Source organism: Eleutherodactylus coqui, chromosome 11, assembly GCF_035609145.1.
Source record: "Eleutherodactylus coqui strain aEleCoq1 chromosome 11, aEleCoq1.hap1, whole genome shotgun sequence".
NCBI classification, from domain to species: domain Eukaryota; kingdom Metazoa; phylum Chordata; class Amphibia; order Anura; family Eleutherodactylidae; genus Eleutherodactylus; species Eleutherodactylus coqui.
This window is the reverse complement of record NC_089847.1, coordinates 15,631,875-15,654,480: the sequence shown is the minus strand read 5'-3', so window position 1 is coordinate 15,654,480 and position 22,606 is coordinate 15,631,875. Positions and strand designations below refer to the sequence as shown.

General features: G+C 44.6%; 1 protein-coding gene across 1 annotated transcript in view; it reads left to right on the top strand.

Annotated features, from left to right (window-relative positions):
* The first annotated feature begins 3,216 nt into the window (after positions 1 to 3,216).
* Positions 3,217 to 22,606, top strand: part of SLC7A10 (solute carrier family 7 member 10) — a 72,000-nt gene continuing 52,610 nt past the window's right edge. The window contains exon 1 of the mRNA XM_066584184.1: positions 3,217 to 3,388. Coding sequence (XP_066440281.1) covers positions 3,217 to 3,388 — 172 coding nt within the window. The remainder of the gene's footprint in view (positions 3,389 to 22,606) is intronic.

The window sequence follows — 22,606 nt, the reverse complement described above, 5'->3', positions numbered from 1 at the left end:
AGCACCAGTGGTCTATGATATAAAAGTATACTGTTAATGAATGAATATATAAAAGACGCACACATAAGTGCAACTCATCACCAATGCATTAATGCATGCATCTTTCATTTCTTTGAGAACAGTATCAAAGTGCTAATGACTATTTTTCCGTGAGTGTGTGTGAGTGCTTCACATGCTGCGTCCCCTGATCACATGACGGTGACGTCATCGGAGGTTCTAAAACATATATAAAAAACTCAGAGACTGACAGCAGCTGTGTGCCCACGGTGATGATGTCACCATCATGTGATCAGTCACATGGTCTCTGAGCTCCACCCCTGATCACTGGACGGTGACATCATCACAGGTCCTAAACCAGCAGAGCCTGATCACATGACAGTGAAGTCATCATAGGTCCTTCATCTTTGTGCACTGAATGAGGGATTATGGGTGGACTACATCACCCACAAACCCCCACGGCCTCAGTTGCTATGGATACAGCAGTACTCAGTTTGGCAGTTTGTAGCTGGTTGTGAGACTGTTACGGTATACTACCCGTGATACACCAGCCAGGGTGTCCTAGATCTCACCCACAACCCCTGTCCCTCCCTACTTGCCTTCAGTCTTGGCTAACCTCAGGCGGGCAACTGGGCGGCGGTCCCTACTCTAACTAGGGACTGAAAAAGGGATGCTGGCGTACCCGGATGGAAAGGGTAGAATACTGACAGGAAAGGCAGATGTAAATAACCAACACGAACAATACTAAGCAGAACTGGGGCAGATGGAAAAACCTGGCGGATAATAGCAAGGTATAGCAGACAAGATGACAGAAGCAGGAGACCAACAGAGGCAGACTAGCTAGCACACTGAGGGAAACCGATAACTGGCAGTGATTGCCAGTCTCTGCCCGACCTTTAAACAAAAGCCTCCACCCAGGGGCAGAGAGAGGGAGACAGCCAACTCCCAACATAACATAATCAAAGTGAGCTCGTGCATGGCAGCTGTACTCACAGGAGTGCGCGCGCCACCAGCACCACGCCGCCCATGCCAGCCAGGCACCTGCGCCCCCAGCAGCCAAACAAGCCGAGGGGACGTGCCCTGACCGCGAGACCCCGCACACTGCCGCCCCAGGTGGACCAGCAACCGCCGCATGGTAACAGAGACATAAATTACACCTCATAGATGTCCCCATACATAGCTGGCGGTACATATCGACCAACAACATTGAAGCAGAGTCCTTTACCGCTATCTTCACATCTCCTGAACATGATGATATGTCATCTCAAGTGCTAATGCCGCCAACACCAGTCCAGCCTTCATCTAATCGTCAACCGTTGTCCAGTGTTGAAACAAACCGTCACTATCGTGCAAACATGTCACCACAGAGGGTTCAACGCCGCCGTGAAGCTAATGCAGCTTACATGACACGGCGACAAGCACCGATTTCACCTCAACCGCCAGCTGAAGTTTGTAGATCTCATGGAGCAGACATGCGAAAGATACAAGCGAATATGTCTGCTCAGCGAGCTGCTGGAGTTCGTAAATCACTATTTGCAATGTTCTGGAAAATTGTAAATAATGCCCATAGCTTACGATTTGCACGGAAATACTTGTACTAACTCCAAGTCCTTACAGTATATATTAGTAAGTGGGGCATCGCGCCACCAGAAACACTGGTTGTATCCCTTCGGAATGTTCACAGGTTTAACCCTTTCCAATCCAATTTGTATTCTGGTTTTCCTAGGGGGCTTACTCTTTTTGTGCTGTTACACAATGGCGGTATATGCTGGCTAAAGCCAGTACTGCATGAGGTGGCACATTGGATAGGCTCTGACAGCAGAGAGGCTGGCAATATACAGTAAGAGAACCCCGACGGACGTCTTCCAACATCGGAGCTGTACAGCCTTAAATCGTAATGTCTTCAGACGTCAGACAGCGGATTGAAAAGGGTTAAATGTTGAAGTATCAGTATTGCTATTCTGTACATTTACTGACATTTTCTTATTCATAGCTCTTTGCACTGTTCAGCGAAATTGTGAATACTAGCAATAGCTTACTATTTGCACAAGAAAATCTTGACCCACTCCAATACCTTTCACTATATATTACATAAGTAAGTGGCACATTGCGCCACCAGAAACACTGGTACTATAAATAATACTAATAACTAGTGTTTTTACATCATACACCGCTGATGTTGGATACGTAATTGTTATCACATGCTGCTTAGCAGTCAATTTTGGTAAAAACCCTTTTAACCTCTTCACTATAGTAGATCTGAACCGTCAGGCCTTACTGTTAACTACTTTACTACCCTACCATGGACTACAAGGGGTATTACTATTAACCCCTTCACTACATTAACTTAGCCAACCAGGAATGTTACCATTAACCCCTTGACTACCCTAGCCCACCTTGGAGATTATCTATTGCTGCTGGAAAAATTGTTACATTCAGACTGTTCTCATTTATTTTAAATACAAGATGTGCAGTTTGTAGGTGTGCTGGCAGGAGGCGCCCCGCGCACTTTTTTTTTTTTTTGCAGAGGGGTCTCCAGTTATCTGTGAACAAGAACAAGACTTCCCAATGTCCACATTTAAATAAACTCATGTGAATATGGCCTAAGAATATTGCAGAATAAGTAGATGACTGAACACCCCCGGGAAGTATCTGAACATCTGCAGTTTAATTAGAGTATGCAACTACTGAAAGCCCTGAGTCAGTCCAAGTAATCAGCGCTCGCATTCTTCTTCACTACACCAAACAATGCAATGTGGTACACTTCCAGAATACTGTATTCACATGATGCTGAAAAAAAATGGATCTGACCAATATAATGAAGATTAACAGGGATTTTCAAGAGGAACCCTGCAGCGGAGTTAAATACCTAAGTGCACAAAATATTTGCATTAACAGCTAAAAGATTATAATGAACATTTTTTTCCTTCACTGGAGAAGTGGGTGGGAGGTGGGCTGTGGATGAAGGCTCTGTGTCTTTAAGAGCGGAGAGTGTGCCCCCTCCTCTTGGACCCGATTGTGGAAAGCAGCATGTAGAGCGTACTCTGTGTGTGCCCGTCTCGGTGGTGTCATTGTAAGTTCTGCAGGTGCAGCAGAGAAGAGAGTACCTGGTAGGCACAAGGTCCCGTGTGAGAACAGACCAAGACGTTCACCCTGAGCTGCACAAGGGTCTGGCTGGCAGCTGAGCTGGGCTGAAGGAATTCAGGACACACAGGAGACATGGCAGGGGAGAATGAGATCAAAAACTCCAACTGCAACAGCAGTCCGGGGCATGGGCCACCGGTGCCCACACCGCACCTTCCTAATGCCACGCCAGGTCAGGACACCACCATAGAAAAAGTCACCCTTAAAAAAGAGATAGGCCTTGTAAGTGCTTGTGCCATCATCATAGGTAAGAACCACCTTGCTATGAATGCATCTGATCATACATTTACCACTTCTGCACTGCTTCTATGAGCTAGCTTTGGCTCTGCAATTATTGGCATTTCTAGTTCGACCATAGTTGGAAGGCTAAAGGTTGCCAAGAGTTGAAATAATTGGATTTTTGCAAACTGTTATAAAATGATGAATGCCTTTACTATAAAACTGCTGTGTATTATCGCAACGATCAAAACCACGAATATTACTTTGATTTTTAGAGCAGACATCGATCTTACAAATGGCTGAGTTTATGATGTATTGTCTTACAGAGGGGATACGAGAGGATGGAGTTTTTGACAATCAGCATGCCTCAGTATCACACATGGAGATTTTCTAACCTGTTGGAAGATCTCTGTTTAAGGCCTCATTCAGACAAGTGTATTTTACCTCTGTGTTTGGTCCATGTTTTCCAGACCGTGATATGGAGCATATATACACCTATGTATGGATTCATAGGGCCGTATTTTTCAGCCATTTTTTTAATGCAGCGTGACCTATTTACAGCCTCTATATTTGTATTCTTTTCTATTACGGATTAGTATTTACCCAGTAGAAAATAAAATATATGGAGGCCAGAACTGATCAAATGCCCATGAAATGCTGATGAGATACAGTTGCTACACATCTGTAATACATATTGTAGACATGCTATAATACGCTCATCTGAAACTGGCCTAAAGAGGACTTGTTGGCTCTCCTGACACGTCTGTTTTAGTAAATAATCGTATTCCCCATAATAACACACTTAGAATTCTCTATTCCTCGGTTACTCTTCCTACAAATCTATAATAGATGTACAAGCGGGTGTTACCAGTTGGGGGGTGTCCTTACACATTGTCCAATCAGCACTAGGCTGTTTAGGGACATATCCATTTGACAAGAGGAGTAGTAACACCCAGTTGTCAATTTATAACAGAGGAACGGTACAACGCAAAGTCCTAAGAAGAGATGCTGAAGATTATTGTTATTTCCTGGGTAATACAAGTATTTACTAAACCACAGCTCAGCTGTTTAGCCTAGAGCAAAGAAGGAGAAGGGGGCAGGATTGTAACCTTTAAAGGGGTTGTCAACTAAGAAAATAACTTCTAACGTTTAAAGTCACATTAGTTAAAACCACAAAACAAAACAGCCCCAGTGATTCAGCACCACAGCCCCACAATTCACCTGGCCTCTTCACAGCAGAAGTCAAGTGACTGCTGTCTGCCAATCAGAGTCCACAGCATCACTGCACAGTCTCCTGACATCAGTGCTCACATCCTGGGTGCCACGATGCCAGGAGTTCAGAACAATGAGACTACAGCTTCTGATTGGCAGACAGCGGTCACCTGACTTAAGCTGTCAGAAACCTGGTGAATAGCAGGGCTGCATTGCTGGATCATTAGGGCTGAGGAGGGTAAGTACTTTTTCATTTTGTTGGTTTAAGTGTCGTGTCTCTCAATGTTATAAGTTACTTTCTAACCAGACAACTACTTTATGTATATTAAGGGTATAAATAAGGTTCAGAAGGGAAGTGTATTTATTAGGAATAGAGATGAGCGAACGTACTCGGTAAGGGCGATTTCGCAATCGAGCACCACGATTTTTGAGTACTTCACTACTCGGGTGAAAAGTACTCGGGTGCGCTGTGGGTGAGCGGGGGGTTGCAGCGGGGAGTGGGGGGGAGAGGGAGAGGGCTTCCCCCTGTTCCCCGCTGCTACCCCCCACTCCCCTCTGCAACCCCCGCCCCACAGCGCACCCGAGTACTTTTCACCCGAGTAGTGAAGTACTCGAAAATCGCAGTGCTCGATTGCGAAATCGCCCTTACTGAGTACATTCGCTCATCTCTAATTAGGAAGCTAAACACTAGAACAAGGGGGCACCATTAGACTACTTGGAGGAAAAATCAGAAGCAACATCAGGGAATATTTTACTGAAAGAGTAGTAGATGCTTGGAAGTAACCTCCAGCAGATGTGGTTGGCAAATCAACATTAAATCAATTCAAGCAGCCTAAGTATAGATCCATCCTAAGAGAAAAATAAATGGGAAACAATATAAGGGCAGACTCGATGGACCATGTGGCCTTATTCTGTCTTTATGTTCTATGATCCTCTTTAATGACCAGACAATCACCATTCACTTGGCAAGACTAGTGTCCCGCCACTGGGTCACCATCGGGTTAGGGTATGGCCATCCTGTGATGTGCAACAAATGCAACACATTTTATTTCAGTCGATTGTAGTTATTGGGAGACAATATTCCTTTAGAAAATGAGGATATACATTTGTAATCAGCTGCAAAACCCACCGTACCTTCTGTATAATATTCATTCTCCTGAAATATTCGATAACACTAATATCTACGATAAATGTCTCGTATAAATATGTAAAGCTGCTTTCCACATGGTGATATTCGTCACATCTGGCCACACAGCAGTGAATGGTTATTATCACAGCATATTATTTAGCTTTGCGCTCCGGCATTCATGTATTCATACAATTCTGATGCTTTATACGTTCTCAGCCGGCACAGAATCCCAGTAGTGGAGCGGCCATGCATGAGCATTCAACCTCTATTGAGCTACATGATTGTGGTTTCATTATCAGGCTTAGCAGGGGCCCTTGTGTCATATCATGACATATCATGACAGTAACTCTTGGGGCAATCATTGATCCTTTATTTCAGCCAGTTCTTAGTTATGCAATCCTACAGTATTTTATTGCTTGAATAGGACAGTTAACCGCTAAGATGAAGAACACAACATGTGTGAAACCATTTTCTCTAAAGACTTTAAGAGGCTGTCTGGTTGGAAAGAATTGATGGCCTCTTCTTAGGATAGGCCATCAGTAGTAGATTGGTGGGAGTCCATCACCAGGGACGCCTGCTGATCAGCTGTTCACAGGGCCAGTGTGGTCATGCACCGAGCTGATTTCTGCAGGAAGCAGACAGCTCCGTTCCCACCGCAGTGGCCCAGTTTGGCATTACATGGAAAATTTCCATTCACTTCAATAGAAACTTTGCCTATAATACCAGCACTGTTTGCTTCCTGCAGAAATTAGCTCAGTGCATGAGAGCACAGGCCCCACAAACAGCTGTTCGGCAGGGGTCCTGAGTGATGGATTCCACCATTCTACTATTGATGTTCTAGCCTGCAGATAGGCCATCCATAGTTTACAGCTGGACAACCCCCTTAAATAACCTTTTACACGGGCATGATCGGGCACAAATAATGTTCATATGAACGCTCACTTGTCCAATCATTGGAGTGTGAAGCTGCACTCGATTAGCCAAGGCCTGCTTTCGTGCAGCCCAAAAGATCATCATTGTTGGCAGCACATCTCCCTCCCTCTGTGAGCAGGGAATGTGCTGCTGACACTGATAATACTATATTGAAAAAGGCTTGGCACTTGTAATTATTCATCCCCAATGTAGACTGCATCAGCCTGTGTAAAGGCCATTTCAGCAATTGCCAGTCTTGTTGATCACCAATGGTCGAACGGCTACTGTCGGTCTATGTCAAAGAGTCCTTACGTTTTTGGGCTGTATCTGGTATTGCAGCTTATCCCTATTCAAGCAAATGTGCCTGATTTGCAATACCAACGAGCCCATTGACTGGTGTGATGCTGTTTAAGCAGATCATGTTTTATGTAATTTTGAGCATCTTCTTTAAAGGAGTTATCCAGTTGTAAACTTCTAATGGCCAATCTGCAGGCTAGATCATCAATAGTAGATTGTTGGGGTTCGACTCCTGAGAGCCCCGCTAAACAGCAGTTCTTTGGGCTGGTGCATTTGTGTAGTAGGCTGATTTCTGCAGGAAGCAGACAGCTCTGTTCTTACTGCAGTGGCCAGGCTTAGTATTGCAGGTCAAGTTCTGATTGAAATAAATGGGAACTTTGCCTGTAATACCAAGTCTGGCCACTGCAGTAAGAACAAAGCTTTCTGCTTAATGTAAAAATCAGCTTAGTTTACAAATACACAAGCCTAGCAAACAGCTGATCAGCAGAGGTATCAGGTGAAAGCCCCCGCCAATCTACTATTGATGACCTATTCTAAGCATTGGCCATCAATAGTTTACAAATTGGACAACCCTTTTTAGTACCTAAAATTACCTTTCAATAACCTTAGATTTGTTGCAAGACACTACATTCAAACCTCCAGACTGAACTAATTCCAACTCCAGACTAGAAAATTTCCTTCACAAAGTGACAACCATTGTGGTGTACTGTACTTACAGATTGAAGCAGACTGACTGGGACATAATGCTGGCCCATGAGTAATCCAGGACATTGTATTAAAGTGACTGAGGTTTTCAGGACAAAATTCTGCCCCTGGACTAGAAGGGACATAGAGTATATTAGCTTCAGTTGTTCTTCACTGCCATCCCCCAAATCCACTGGTTCCAGTCTCTGTTTTCCACCACCATCCTAAGTATGGTCACCGCAGTTTCTAACTACCTAATGCACCCTGTGTGCTACTCTGATTGGCCAGAACTAATCACATGAGCAGGTCTGGCCATATCAGAGAGCAGGTATAGTACATTGTTAGTTTAACACTACCAATGCACTGTGAAGATAAGGTAGTCCAAAGATTGTGTCTGTCACCTTGGACATCTGAAAATGGGACCCAGAACCTATTCAGAGGGTCAGCAGAGAAGAATAACTGCAGGTTATATACTCCACTAATATACCCCTACTGACTCTGGGCCCGGGATAGAATTTGGTCTCCAAACCAGAGCTTTAAAGGGGTTGTCTAGTTGTAAACTATTGATTGTCTATCCTCAGGATAGGTCATCAACAGTAGACCGATGGCAGTCCATCATCCATGACCCACACCCATCATCTCTTCACTGGTCTGGTGTACTTGTACACTGGAAGCAGACAGCTCTATTCCCACTACAGTGGTCAGTCTTGGTATTGCAAGCCAAGTTTCCATTGAAATTACAGCTTAGCCTGCAATATCAAGTCTGGCCATTGCAGTAAGAACGGAGTTCTTCTTTCTGCAGAAATCAGCTCAGTCACGTGCAGCAGCCCCGTAAACAGTTAATCCTTGGGGGTGCCAGGCAGCAGACCCCTGACAATCTACTATTGATGATCAGTCCTGAGGATAGGCCCATCAATAGTTTACAATAGAACAACCCCTTTAAGTTCTCCCCTATCCACCAGAGAGAGGATAATTAGCAGATTGTTGGGGGTCCGACAGTTGGGATATTCACCAATATCAAAAATGAAGGTTTTATGGATAAAGAACAACAGATTCATGAGACAACTCCTTCAATGTACATGAGTGCATCTAAACAATATAGTTTGTTGCTTTTCTACCACCCATTGGGGTCTAACGTTATTGGATGGAGTCACATCCAGACCCTGGTGTTTAAGAGTGCCCAGTGGTCTCTCGGTCACTTAAGAGGCCACCAGTACTATAAATGATAGATCAACTAGATATTTGGTATTGTGCTTTGAAGCTTTGCATTATTCTTCTGGAGGCAGTCACATGACTACTGTAACACTGATGTGGGCATGACTGCAAGGGATTCTCCAGTATAAGTGATGTTTGCGTACAGGGCAGCTGCTGGAATTGATAAATGATGTAGAGTTGGCACAGTGTGTACAACAGCAAATAGCCCAGACTGACCCTTTACCCTGAAGACTAGTTAAATGATGTTGGCATACAGACCGATATTCCAGTCTAGTATTATCAGGGCATATATAAAGCTTAATACAAAGCATATAGCAAATAATGTATCATAATCCTGTAAAGTTGTATTATGATGTTACAGGATACAAAAACATCATAACAAAAAGGCAGGAAGTTTGCTACAATTTGACAGGTTGAGGTTTGGAGGATTAATTACATGTAGATGACTGTGCAACAATGAATGCAGAAAGGCTTCTTGGTGTGTGACTCATTAACAAGTCATTGGCCTTTTTGCTGGTGGGGACCAGGTACCTGCCCCCTCTATCCACACCAGAATACAGATCTCTGGGGAATAATTGGCGGATGTGAACTTGGACATCACGTTCTGAGAGGTATTCTTCCTCCACTATCACATAAATCTGCAGTTTTAGGCTGGTCTGGCAAGAGCCCAAGTTCTTGGGGTTGTTGTGTGCAAGCTGTGACATAGTTGATTAATCCAAAGCACTATGTCGGGAGGGGGGAGATTTCTTCCAGTCTGATTCTCTTATTAAGGCAGGGCTCACACGAAAGTATTTGAATTGAGTATTACGCGTGAGAGGTGCGCACGTATGATAATACATTGACTTTCGCTGTTTTTGCTCACACTTCTTTTTTCTTTATGTGTTCGCCATAGTAACGTTTTAAAATGGATCACGCTCGCACGGCATTGCCAGTCATTAGGACTTTTTAATATTAAAAAAAACGCACTGCATCACACAAAAATCTCAAGTTTGTGCGTTGCGATGCAATAAAAAAGGGGCTCCGTGGGTAAACATGGAAGATAAGAAAAAAAATTAGCAAATTGCAGAGAGATAGAACATGCCGCACATGCTAAGCCACCATTCTGCCAGTACTGTACTAGCTTGGTCTTCCTCTCCCACATTTCCCATGCTGCCTTGCTCCAATCAGCATTTGATTGCCCGTCCCTCTGTTGCATGTAATGCCTAGCAGTGTCTCAATGTCCCTGTTACCATGTTTCCCCGGAAATCGGACCCTGTCTTTTTCCATTTTTGCCCCAAAAGAGGCACTAGGTGTTATTTTCAGGGGATGTCCCTCCCGATGCTCTCCAGAGCTCGGACGCGCTGAGCCGCGCCATTGATTGGCCAATTCATAAATCCCACCTCCCCAACGCAATGGCTATGATTGGTTTTTCGATTGCTGCTCAGCCAATCAATGCAGCACTCGAACCAATTACAGCCATCGTATTGGTTAATCGAGCACTGTATTGATGGGCTCGTTAGTACTCGAGAACCAATCAGAGCCATCGCTTCCTGCAGGTGGGATTCATCAATCCCATAACCAGGAAGTGATCTTTTGTGGGCAAACAAGGACTGCAGAATGCACGGATGAGCTCTGGACAACAGCAGGAGGGCCCAGACCAAGCATGTTAGGTATTTCTTTTTTTTCCTTTCATGTAATACAGCTAGGGCTTATTTTCAGGGTAGGTCTTATATTTCAAACCTCCCACAAAATCTGGATAGGGCTTATCTTCAGGGTAGGGCTTATTTTTGTGGAAACAGAGTACTAGAGAAGCTAAATGCCCAAAGACAGGCAGTGGATTGCAAATCTACTGGGAGGGAGAACCCTAGTGCCAAGCACTTCATACTTGATTTTTAGTGGTAAAGCAAAAGTAAAACATTAGTCCATGTACATTACAAGATTGATGATATACACATATGTTGTTGGATGAACAGAAGTTGTGTAAGAGCTAGTGTCCATTTAAATGGATTGCCTCATCACCAGTAATCTTCCAAAGCCATCAGTGAGCAGCCTAAAGCACCAAAGTAGGCTGCCGGTATCACAGTAAAATGTACACAGCACATGTACCAACTCTGTCTAGCAAACTAGGTTATGATTACTGGAAATGACTTTTTTAAAGGTCTAGTAATAATATAGAAATTAATTTACAACTTAAATATAGTCTGATGTCATTACATTAAAGGCTCAATCATAAATACATATTTTATAATGTTAATTTTACAGGGGTTTGCCTATACTGCTGCCACAAGGATGTTACTGGGGTCTGCCAATACTGCTGCCACGTTAATGTTACAGGGGTCTGCCTATACTTCTGCTACAGAAATGTTACTGGGATCTGCCTATACTGTTACTACAGAAATGTTACTCGGCTCTGTCTATACTGTTACCACAGAAATGTTAGTGGGGTCTGTCTATACTTCCACCATGTTAACGTTACTGGGGTCTGCGTTTACTTCTGCTACAAAAATGGTACTGGGATCTGCCTATGCTTCTGCTACATAAATGTTACAAGGGTCTGCTTTAAAAAAAACAAAACAGAATGTCTAGGGCATGGCGTGTGGGCCGCAGCCAACATGTATTTCCTCTCACGCAACCGCAGCTATCCGGGGCACTGCAATGGGATTTCTTTCTGTACCGTCTGTGTGTTCCTGCTAGCACCCATGTTGCGGGTGCACACAGACTTGCCATAGCGGAGTTGTACCTGCCTGGCACTTTTTTAAAAAAAACAGAATGTCTAGGGCATGGCGTGTGGGCCGCAGCCAACATGTATTTCCTCTCACGCAACTGCAGCTAGCCGGGGCACTGCAATGGGATTTCTTTCTGTACCGTCTGTGTGTTCCTGCTAGCACCCATGTTGCGGGTGCACACAGACTTCCCTTAGCAGAGTTGTACCTGCCTGGCACTTTTAAAGAAACCACGAATGTCTAGGGCATGGCGTGAGGGCCAAAGCCAATATGTATTTTCTATCACGTAACCTCAGCTATCAGGGGCACTGCAATAGGATTTCTTTATGTACCGTCTGTGGGTTCCTGGGGGCCACCCCTGCTGTGGGTGCACACAGACTTCCTATTGAGGTGTTTTACCTGTCTGTCCCCAAAACACTGACAGACTTGGGTAGGATGCAGAGTGCAGATGGTTTACCCCTTGCGTTCTCGATGAGGTATCCGACACCCAAACAGAATGAGTAGTGTGTGGACACATGGAGTCCCCATTGGACGCAGGGTCGTGCGGGGGTGTTGGGCAGCATGTAACCCAGGAGAAGAGGCAGCGGTGTGTCCCGCAGGCAGTGATTGTGCTTGGTTGGAGGTAGTGTGGTGCTTATCTAAGCTGTGCCTTGCTAATGAGGGTTTGTCCGAAGTAAAAATTGTTAGGGGGGGGCACCCTTCCCGCTATTGTGGCTTAATAGTGAGACCTGGGAACCTGAGATGCAGCCCAGTATGTTGCCCCTCGCCTGCCCTATCCGTATCTGTGTTGTTTCCATCACTTTCGTAGGTTTTGCAGATTTGCACAAATGAAAACCTTAGCGAGCAACGGTCATATACAAAAATGCTTGAGTCGCCCATTGACTTCAATGGGGTTCGTTACTCAAAACGAACCCTCGAGCATCGTGGAAAGCTCGACTCGAGCAACGAGCACCCGAGCATTTTGGTGCTTGCTCATCTCTAGTTATAATACTACACTTTACCTACAGTGACTAAATCACTATTTAGATGAATCCTCCACAAGTTGGACCTGTGTCAATCAGACCATTGTTGCTGCAGCTCTCAGGTCTATAATCTCTTCAGAAGAGACTGTGGAGACCAGAAAGGGGGAGGGGTATGTTAAATCATACTTAATGCCGAGGCTATGAAAAGATATAGGTGTAGGCAATGCACATGTGGAATCTCTGTGGATAGAAATACAGGGAGAAAAAAATAGCAGAATCCTGATAGGGGTTTTCTATTGGCCACCAAAAATAACAGAAGAAACTGCCAACTTATTATTAAGACAAATAGAAGAGGTTTCAAACCACAATGAAGTAATTATTATGGGAGACTTTAATTATAATATGGGAAGACGAAACCTGCAAATCTCACAAGGGTGATAAGTTCTTGAGAACAATTAAAGACAACTACCTTAACCAGCTTGTGGAGGAGCCAACTAGAGGGAGGGCCACTCTGGACTTATTATTAACTAACAAACCTGACAGAATCACAGGGGTGCAGGTGCAGGGACACTTGGGAAATAGTGACAACACTATAATTAAAGGGGTTGTCTCGCGAAAGCAAGTGGGGTTATACACTTCTGTATGGTCATATTAATGCACTTTGTAATATACATCGTGCATTAAATATGAGCCATACAGAAGTTATTCACTTACCTTCCCTGCGCTGGCGTCCCCGTCTCCATGGCTCCGTCTAACTTCAGCGTCTAATCACCCGATTAGACGCGCTTGCACAGAAGGGTCTTCTGCCTTCGGGTCTGTCCGGCAGCAGCTGCGTTCTGGCTCCGCCCCCTTCTACGCGTCATCGTGTAGCTCCGCCCCGTCACGTGTGCCGATTCCAGCCTCCTGCTTGGCTGGAGTCGGCAAACGTGACGGGGCGGAGCTACGCGATGACTCGTAGAAGGGGGCGGAGCCAGAACGCCACTCGTGCCAGACCGAGCCGAAGGCAGAAGACCCTTGCTAAAGAGGAGGCAGAGGGACTGATTGCCAAAGAGAGCAAAAATAACCCTAAATTATTCTTCAGTTATATAAACAGTAAAAGGATTTGCACTGAAAGCACTGGCCCTTTAACAAATAATGCAGGAGAAACCATAGAAGATGATGGAGGGAAGGCAAATCTATTAAATAGTTTTTTTTCTCAAGTATATTCACGAATGAAAAAGAAATGTCACAAGAGATGCAGGGGAATAAAACGAACCCCTGCTAAATATTGCATGCCTAAAACAGGAGGAAGTGCAGAACGGATTAAAGAGGATTAAAATCGATAAATCGCTGGGCCCAGATAGAATACACCCAAGGGTTCTGAAGGAGCTAAGTGACTTGATAGTTAGACAGCTATTTCTTATATTTATGGATACTATTGAAACCGGGGTGGTACCACTGGATTGGCACATTGCCAATGTGTTTCCAATATACAAAAAGGGGTCTAAAAAAAGAGCCTGGTAACTACAGGCCGGTAAGTCTCACTTCAATAATTGGAAAAATATTCGAGGGGTTTCTGAGAGATGCCATCCTAGAATACCAGCAGAGGTACATGAGGGGTCGATCATGTCAGACTAATTTGATCAGCTTTTACAATAAATTAAGTTCTAGGCTGGACCTGGGAGAGTCTATTGATCTCATATATCTGGATTTTTCTAAAGCATTTAACACCGTGATGCATTATAGGTTGATATATAGAATGAGGCAGCTCGGTCTGGGCGAAAACGTGTGTATCTGGGTAAAGAACTGGCTCACAAATAAAAAGCAGAGGGTGGTAATAAATGGTTCAGTATTAGGCCCCATACTGTTCAATATATTTATCAATGACCTGATAGCGGTACTGCACAGTAAAATATCAGATAATACAAAATTATACAAGATAATACAGAGGAGGAAAATGTACGGCTACAAAAAGACCTAGATAAGCTGGGGGCTTGGGCAGAAAAATAGCAAATGAAGTTTAATGTTGATAAATGTAAGGTTATGCACATGGGCAGGAGAAACGGATGTCACCAATATACACTAAATGGGGTACTGCTAGGGAAAAGTGATATGGAAAAGGACCTGGGGGTACTAGTGCACTGTAGACTTAACTGGAGCAATCGATGCCAATCAGCTGCTGAAAAAGCAAATCAAGTCTTTGGGTGCATTAGAAGAGGTATAGGGGCAAGGAACGAGAATATTATTCTTCCACTATACAAGGCACTTGTCAGGCTCCACATGGAATACTGTGTACAGTTCTGGACACCGGTGCTCAGGAAAGTGTCTGAAGGGGTTCAAAAAAGGGCAACTAAATTAATAAACGGAATGAGAGGACTGAAATACCCAGAGAGGTTATCAAAATTAGGATTATTTATCCTGGAAAAAAGATGGCTAAGGGGCAATCAAATCACTATGTATAAATACATTAGGGGATCTATACAAGGATCTTTCCCATGATCTGTTTATACTCAGGACTGCGACGATAACAAGGAGGCATCCTCTACGTCTAGAAAAAAGCAGGTTTCACCACCAGCACAAAAAGGCGTTCTTTACTGTAAGAGCAGTGAGACTGTGGAACTCTCTGCCTGAGGACGTGGTGATGGCAAAATCGATAGAGGAGTTTAAGAAGGGACATCTTTTTAGAGTGCTACAATATTACATGATATAGACATAGGTGACCAGTCGGGTTGTTGATCTGGGTCTTGGAGTTAGGTAGGAACTCAGGCGTTGATCCAGGCTTATCATGGTTTCCATATGGAGTAAGGAAGGAATTTTATCCCTCCAAATGAGCTAAATTGGCTCGTTTCCCCCCCCCCCCCTCCTCTGGACCAACAAGAGGGGAGTTGAGACAGACTGAACTAGATGGACATTGTCTTCATTCAGCCTAACATACTATGTTACTATGTTAAAATATAAAGTTATGGCTCTTGAAAGGCAGGGATGAAAAACTAAAGGTAAACTAAAAGTCTGTGGTCTTGAACAGGTTGCAAGTGTTCCTGCTGACAAGATTATTGACGGTTTCCAGTAACATCTACACTGAATGATCACTGCATTAGAAACACCTACTGAACAATGGGTTGGTCCACCTTTTGGGGCCATAGTGGCTTTCAGACATCAGGGAACAGATTTCACAAGGTGATGAACATCCTCCCTACTCAACTCAACCAATGCCTGCTGCAGCCACCCTGTAGGTTGGTGCCAATTTTGCAGATAAGTGGGAGCAGATCTCACAGCCCGTTCCAATATATCTCAAACATGTTCAATGGGATTACAGTTGGGTGAGTTTGGAGCCCAAAGCATTGTGGAGAATTTATTGTTGTGTTCCTCCAACCACTACTAAGTGATCTGAGCTCAAAGACACGGAGCGTTGTCCTGTTGAAAGATGGCACTGTGGTTGAGGAACACTTTCTGAAGATATGGGTGCAGATAGTCAGCTAACAGGTCTCAGTAGTGTTCACCATTCAAGGACTGTGATATGATATTCAATGGTCCTAGGCCACGCCATATACCCCACCCCCCTAGATCATGACACCACCAGCACCAGCCTGTTGAACCCCAATGGTGCATCCATGGGATACGCTTTCATGCTGTTTATGCCAGATGCGGACCCGGCCATCGATATGATTCAGCAGGAAACGGGACTCAGCACTCCAGATGACCTTCTGCCATGTGTCCAAGGTCCATTGACTTCTTTCTAGTTAATACAAGGTACACCGCATGATCATTGTGCAAGTGGGCTAATTTTTCTGCTGTTCTGCTGAGTCTGTTGGTCCACTTTGGCATGTTATTGCTGAGATATTAGTCATGCCACTCGATAAGTGCCTCTAGAATCAACTACAGGTCGCCTGCTGCTGTGTAATATTCTATCGGATGACTGTCCGTGGTTCAACTAGTCTTGGTACACTCTTGATACCATGCTTTGGGAATAACCAACAAGTGTGATTGTTTCAGAAATACTGGCACCAAACCTCCAGGTAGCAACAATCTGCCTGCAGTCAAAGTCACTCAAGTCACCATGTTTACTCATGACTACCAAATGTTGCCTTCTGCTGCACAGAGGAGAGGTCAGCACACTATTGTAGTGGCCCAGAGTTAACAGAGACCCTCCATAATGTATGAATGTGTTTGTCTTGTGCCTATGCGTTGTCAGTGTCTTTCATGTTGCATGAATGTGATGTGTATTGCACTTCTGCAGCATTGAATGAGTTAACTGTATGGTATGTGAGAATGTCTGAGAAATGTATCTTGTTGTGTGTCACGTGATCGTGCTTCTTATATGTGTCTGCAAGGTGTTTTGCAAGAGTCTTCTTTTCTGGACTTGTAAGCATTAGGAGTGTTGGTGGAGCTGCAAGTAATCCACACAGACACTTTCAGTTCTGTGTGGGTCAGAACGGAAGAGGCTGAAAGGTATTCTCAGCCTTCCCTGGGTCCCCTTAGCCCAGGAGATGCCAGTGGTGTCCTAAGCCACTGATGGATGGAGAGAGAGTGGAACTGCAATTGCAGTGTGGAGTGCCTGCCAAATGTGAGTGCCGACTCATAGAGAGTAAAAGGAGTTGGTACTGGGAGCGGAACCCTGCAGATAATGATGACTGTAGATTCTTCTATCAACCTGTGATTTCCTCCCTGTCGCACCACTTTGTGATGTCTGCACCATTTTCCTGCTGGCGTTAGATAAATACTTGTAACAGGACTGTAAATAGTTTTCTGCAAGTAGAGCAGCACTGCCGACCCTGTGAGTGTGGACCATTTATTTCACCATCCGGATTCACCGCAGAGGAAGGAACAGCGGCGTCACCCGTGACAACAGACTGCTAAGGTAAACCACGTATTGAGTTACCCCTTTAAAGGTCCTACCCTCAGTTACTTGGACGAGTCCTGTGCTACCCTCAGGGTGGGAGATGGTAGAGCCCCGTGACAAGGCCCAAACTCTACCCCGCTGTCTCTTAGGCTGAGGGCCCACTCCTTGGAGACTGTACTATCTGTGAGCAAATCGTGATGCAGCCATCACATGGTATTGTGTTACTGATTACAAGATGTCAATGCGCCAGCTGTTCCTAAAGCATTGATCGTTCAGTGTAGAAGAATATTGAATGCAGCTCTGAAGTATACACGCTGTAAAACTGGATTAGTTCAGTAAGTAATGCACTTACAACGTTACTCAACTTTGTGTGGACCTTATATCTAAAAGTATATTGCATATTAATTTTATGCACCCAGCCGTGACGGGCTCCGCAAGCGGAATACCGCAGCGGAGTCCGTCACGCCCCCCCCCCCCCCCCCCCAGCGGAACAATGGAGGCCGTCTGAGTGTATGCTTGCGGGTAATTTCACGCTGCGGAATTCTGCAGCGTGTATATTGAGCTATTAGAACCTAATAGCTGCGGTGAAATGCCGCGGATTTCCGTCCGTGGGCATTAGGCCTAAACGCTGTATACAGCAGCTCTACCCTGGTACAAACGCAGCGTTTTTCTAACGCCTGTGTGTGAGTGGCCTAAACTATGTAATCTACAAACTGACAGGCAAGTAGAAGGACAGTATTATGAGCAGAGCACAGTCCTATTATTTAAATCACATATTTAATACCCTCCATAAAGCTAGTACATGATCCGTAGCAGGGATCAGAGCGGTAATTGGATGCGCTCGGCAGTCTCTTAGCATTGTTAGAAATCAGTTTTCACTTGAGCAAAAGGATAACATCCAATTATCAGATACAGCGGGGACACTTTAAACTTGCTCGATTTAACAGAAAGCCGATACTGTGATCATAATATAAAAAAATGGGGAAAACTTAAAGGGGACGTATCTGAACTGATATACAGTGATCCCTCGCTATATCGCCCCTTCAATGATTGCGGCTTCAGTGCATTGCGGATTTTAGATAGACCATATAGAATTCTGTTTTCGCAGAGTTTTTCGCTATATCATACAATTTTGCGGTACATACAGGAAATACAGGACGTCAATAGCGCTTGCCAACGCTAGATTGTACATGGCACACTATTGGCTGTTCTGTATCCTGGGCGCTGATTGGCTCACTGATCGCAGCATCGGTCCATTTGTTCACTTTTGCAATTGTTTGGCAGTTCACCCCACAGATTCATTTGTGTAAATATAACGCCCCTACTTCGCTGATTTTCATGTATCGCGGGGGTCTCTGGAACGTAACCCCCGCGATAGACGAGGGATCACTCATTCTTTTTTGGTTTTCTCCATAGAGCTTTATGTATTCTATACCAAGAAAAAGTAATTTGTTTTAACCCCTTAATGACTAAGCCAAATTTTGGAAATCTGACGTGTCACTTTAACATAGAATAAATCGTAGGACAAATCTGGGGACCTTGGGTATGCAATTTCTGCTCCCCTGACAGATACAATCCATAAGGGGAGATGAAACTTTAACTTTTTAAACTTTTTTTTTACACTTTTTAGCTTTACTTAATCACCGTTATCCAATGGATAACAGTGATCCTGTGACCAGGAAATGCATATGGGGGTACCCAGGGACACCTCCCTGCACTCGGCTATCTTTGACAGTCGGGTGTAGGGAGATTTAGAATTTTCCGGGCTCTCCCACCTTCTGCGCATGTGCGCCACATCAGTGCATACGCATAAGCCCGCAGCAGATGCAGGTCGCAGCGGGACATTACGGAGGACAGGGGTGAGTATTTTCAGCTGCCCTCATGGATCCGATCCATGGAAACTTTTTTTTTTTCACTTTTCCATGATCCCCGTTATAGAACCGATAACGGCGATCACGCGCCTGGGGACCGGTCAGCGCAGTCCCCGGAGACATCTCCAGCCTTCCGGCTACCTTCAGTAGCCGGGTGTCAGGAGATTTCAAATTTCCCAGGCCTCCCGGCCTTCTGCGCGTGCGGCTGGTGTAATGACGTCTAGCTCACATGCGCAGAAACCCGGCGTCAGGCTCTGGAGGACCAGTTTGCCGCAGAACATCGCAGAGGATGAGGATGAGTATGCTCAGCTGCCCTCATGAACCCGATCCATGAGGGCAGCTGAATCTTTAACTTTTTAAAAACTTTTTTACACTTTAATGCAATCGGCACTATTCATTGGATAGCGCCGATTGTGTGCCCGGGTGGGGCTTACCACGGCCACTTATGACAGCTCCAGGTTGTTGGCTACCTCTGTGAACCGACAGCATGGAGCTGTCACGTTTACAACCTACATGGCTTTAATCCCCAGATGAAGCATGTTTTTACATCCCTGGGGATTAAAGCCCACTAAAGCAAGACAAAAAAAGGCAATGGGGTGGTCACTAAGGGGTTAAGCTCCTTTTATACATACATTACTTAGGCTTGTCTCACACGAACGATCTTGATTTCATATACGGGTTCCCACAGCTAAATCCGGCTGTGACCCCGCCAGCGACCCCGCATACCTTCTCTTTCTGTACTACAGATTTTTTTATATATATTTCTTTTTTCTTTTTCCGGTGCCGTCGCTAAGCGATGACGTGGATACCCGCGGCCTATCTGCAGTGTCAATTGCACATGGGCTGTTGGTCGGACGGCCTCCATTGACTTCAATGGAGGCTGTCCGCAGCAGAATAGAGCATGCCGCAACTTTTTCTCCACTTGCGGAAATCAATTTTTACATACCTTTCAGTGCATGTGTAGTGGCCTAGAGTGTCCTACAGGATAGCTACACATTCAAACTTCTGCCATACTTGGTTATGCGCTCCTGTGAAAACATAGAAGGTATTGTATGGAGGAGAGATCCTGTCTTTCCCCTACTTCATGGGCTAAAGCTATTCTGCCCAGCAACAGCTTGCGCTTCCTTGGTTTTTTGACACCTAATTCACTGATTGGTAGAGGGGGAGGAGTTAAGACGAGCCTAGGAAAGTGTGCAGGGCGAGGCAGGATGTTAAGGGGAGTGTTGAGAAAAGTGCAGGACAGTAGCAGGAAGTGAAGGAGAAGTTGAGGAGAGTCGTTGTCGGGAGGTGGGCGAAAGAGGAAGTGTGATGCAGTGCAGCTGCAGTTAATGTTGCCGGAACTCAGAATGGGAATACATAAGCTTCCAGAACAAGTGCAGAGTGGAGTACAAAGATCTGAGAACCGTCCGCACAATAGTGAGTTGTACAAGCCCCTGTTTAACATAAAGTCAGGAAAAGTGCAAGCGGCCATATCTCAGTACCTCCATCTTCTACTAAATAATCCTAAGGAAAAAACCCTCAGATAAGTAGGACTGAGAGGATTATTTCTGGGTAACTTTAAATAGAGAGAGAGCGTTGAAGAAAATAGTTTTGTGATACTTTGTGTTTGCAAATCTGAACTGTAAATTGTTAAAGAGTGCTTACAAACTGCTGAGTAAACTGTGTACTTTCAGTTTACAACAAGGGCTAAGTGGACTCATCTCAGTTATTTTGCTACCTACCACTCGAGTTCACCCCAAAAGGTACTGGCGTCACGTAACAAAAAAAAGGTATTGCTGTTGCTATTATTCTGCCTATTCCCCTGCGCATGACCGAGCTAGGCCACTTTTTGTCGGGAGAGATTGCAGAGCCATCCATGACATCCATCTTGCCTAACCGTGGTCTCCCCCACTACGGACAGCCTCTGCTTGGACGTCGCACATGCCACTTGCCGCGGACACTGACCGCAGATTCCACAATTAAAATCCGCCCGTGTGAGACCGGCCTTATCCTGTACTGACCCTGAGTTACATCCTGTATTATACTCCAGAGCTGCACTCACTATTCTGCTGGTGGAGTCACTGTGTGGATGAGGTTTCTTGAACTTTCATCCACATTACTTGTACTGTAAAACACTGTGGATTTCCTACAGACAAATCCACCACAGAAAATCTTCAGCCCTCTCTATGAATATGGTGGACTCGGATTTGGTAGAAGTTTACATCATAGAGAAAACTGCTGCAAAAATCTGCATCCTTTCCTGCGTATTTCACCCTTTGTAATGCACAAATTGCACTATGTGTGAATCCATCCTCGGATGAAAGGAAAGTTACAAAAGGTACTCAGACTGATTTGTAGTGCTTTCTATACATGTAAAGTACGAACTGTAAAGTGGTGTCTGGAGGTAAACAAATGCCGCAAATGTGTGAATCAGTCATATTACAATTTGTTTATTAAAAGGGTTGTCCGGTTACCATATCATTTTTAAGGACAGGTGCACAAGCCTTGAAATAGCAAATCCAGCAGTACTTACCTGTCCTTAGCCCTGGCAATCCAGCTCTGCAGCCCTGTGGTCCTCCTGGTCTTTGTTTAGGAACAAACACAACATGACGGCTGCAGCATCACCGTTGCAAACGTCTGACATCATGGTTCCTGAAATTTAAATGCCGATACCAGGAGAACGGGTGGTGACTCTGTAGTCTCTGATTGGCTGCAGAAGTCACATGGTACTTGTTCCTAAACATAGACTAGAACTGAGGAGCTGCAGAGCTAGATTGCCAGGGCCGTGGACAGGTAAGTACTGCCGTATTTGTTATTTTAAGTCTTATGCACCTGTCCTTAAAAATGAAATGGTCTGAGCTCACCCAGTGTAGCACATCTGAGTCCCAATACATCTGAAATGAATGAGGACACTTTACAATAGGTCTTTATTATAGGTTTCCTATTGTTTTGTTCCTATAGCTCCCATGCAGATTATGCATCTCTATGGTAACATATAATACACCCTACATAGCGTAATCCAGCAGCCTTATGCTTCCTTCTATTTATTCCCTACTTTGTGCTACTGTATATCTGAAAAGTTATCCAGAAACACAAAACATGCAGTAGGGAATATGACTGCAGGATCAGACTACACAGTGTTTGTTGGTTGTCTGTTACCATGGAGACAAAAAGTTTGCATATCAACTGTAGAAGCCCCAACAGTATGGAATTTTTAACTGACACCTATTGCAAAGTTGCAAAACCCAGAAGAAAGTCTTCAATGAGTCTAGAAGCAGTGGAAGAACATCTAAATCAGACAACTTTCACATGGCTAAGGGTGCCTGCCTACCCACTAGCGTTTTTTTCCGCTGCAAATTTGCAGCGTTTTTTTTTTCCAATTGTCAATGGGACTTTTTAATGTTAAAAACGCAATGCGCCGCAACTTGCGTTTTTGGTGCTTTGCGTTTTTAACATTAGAAAGT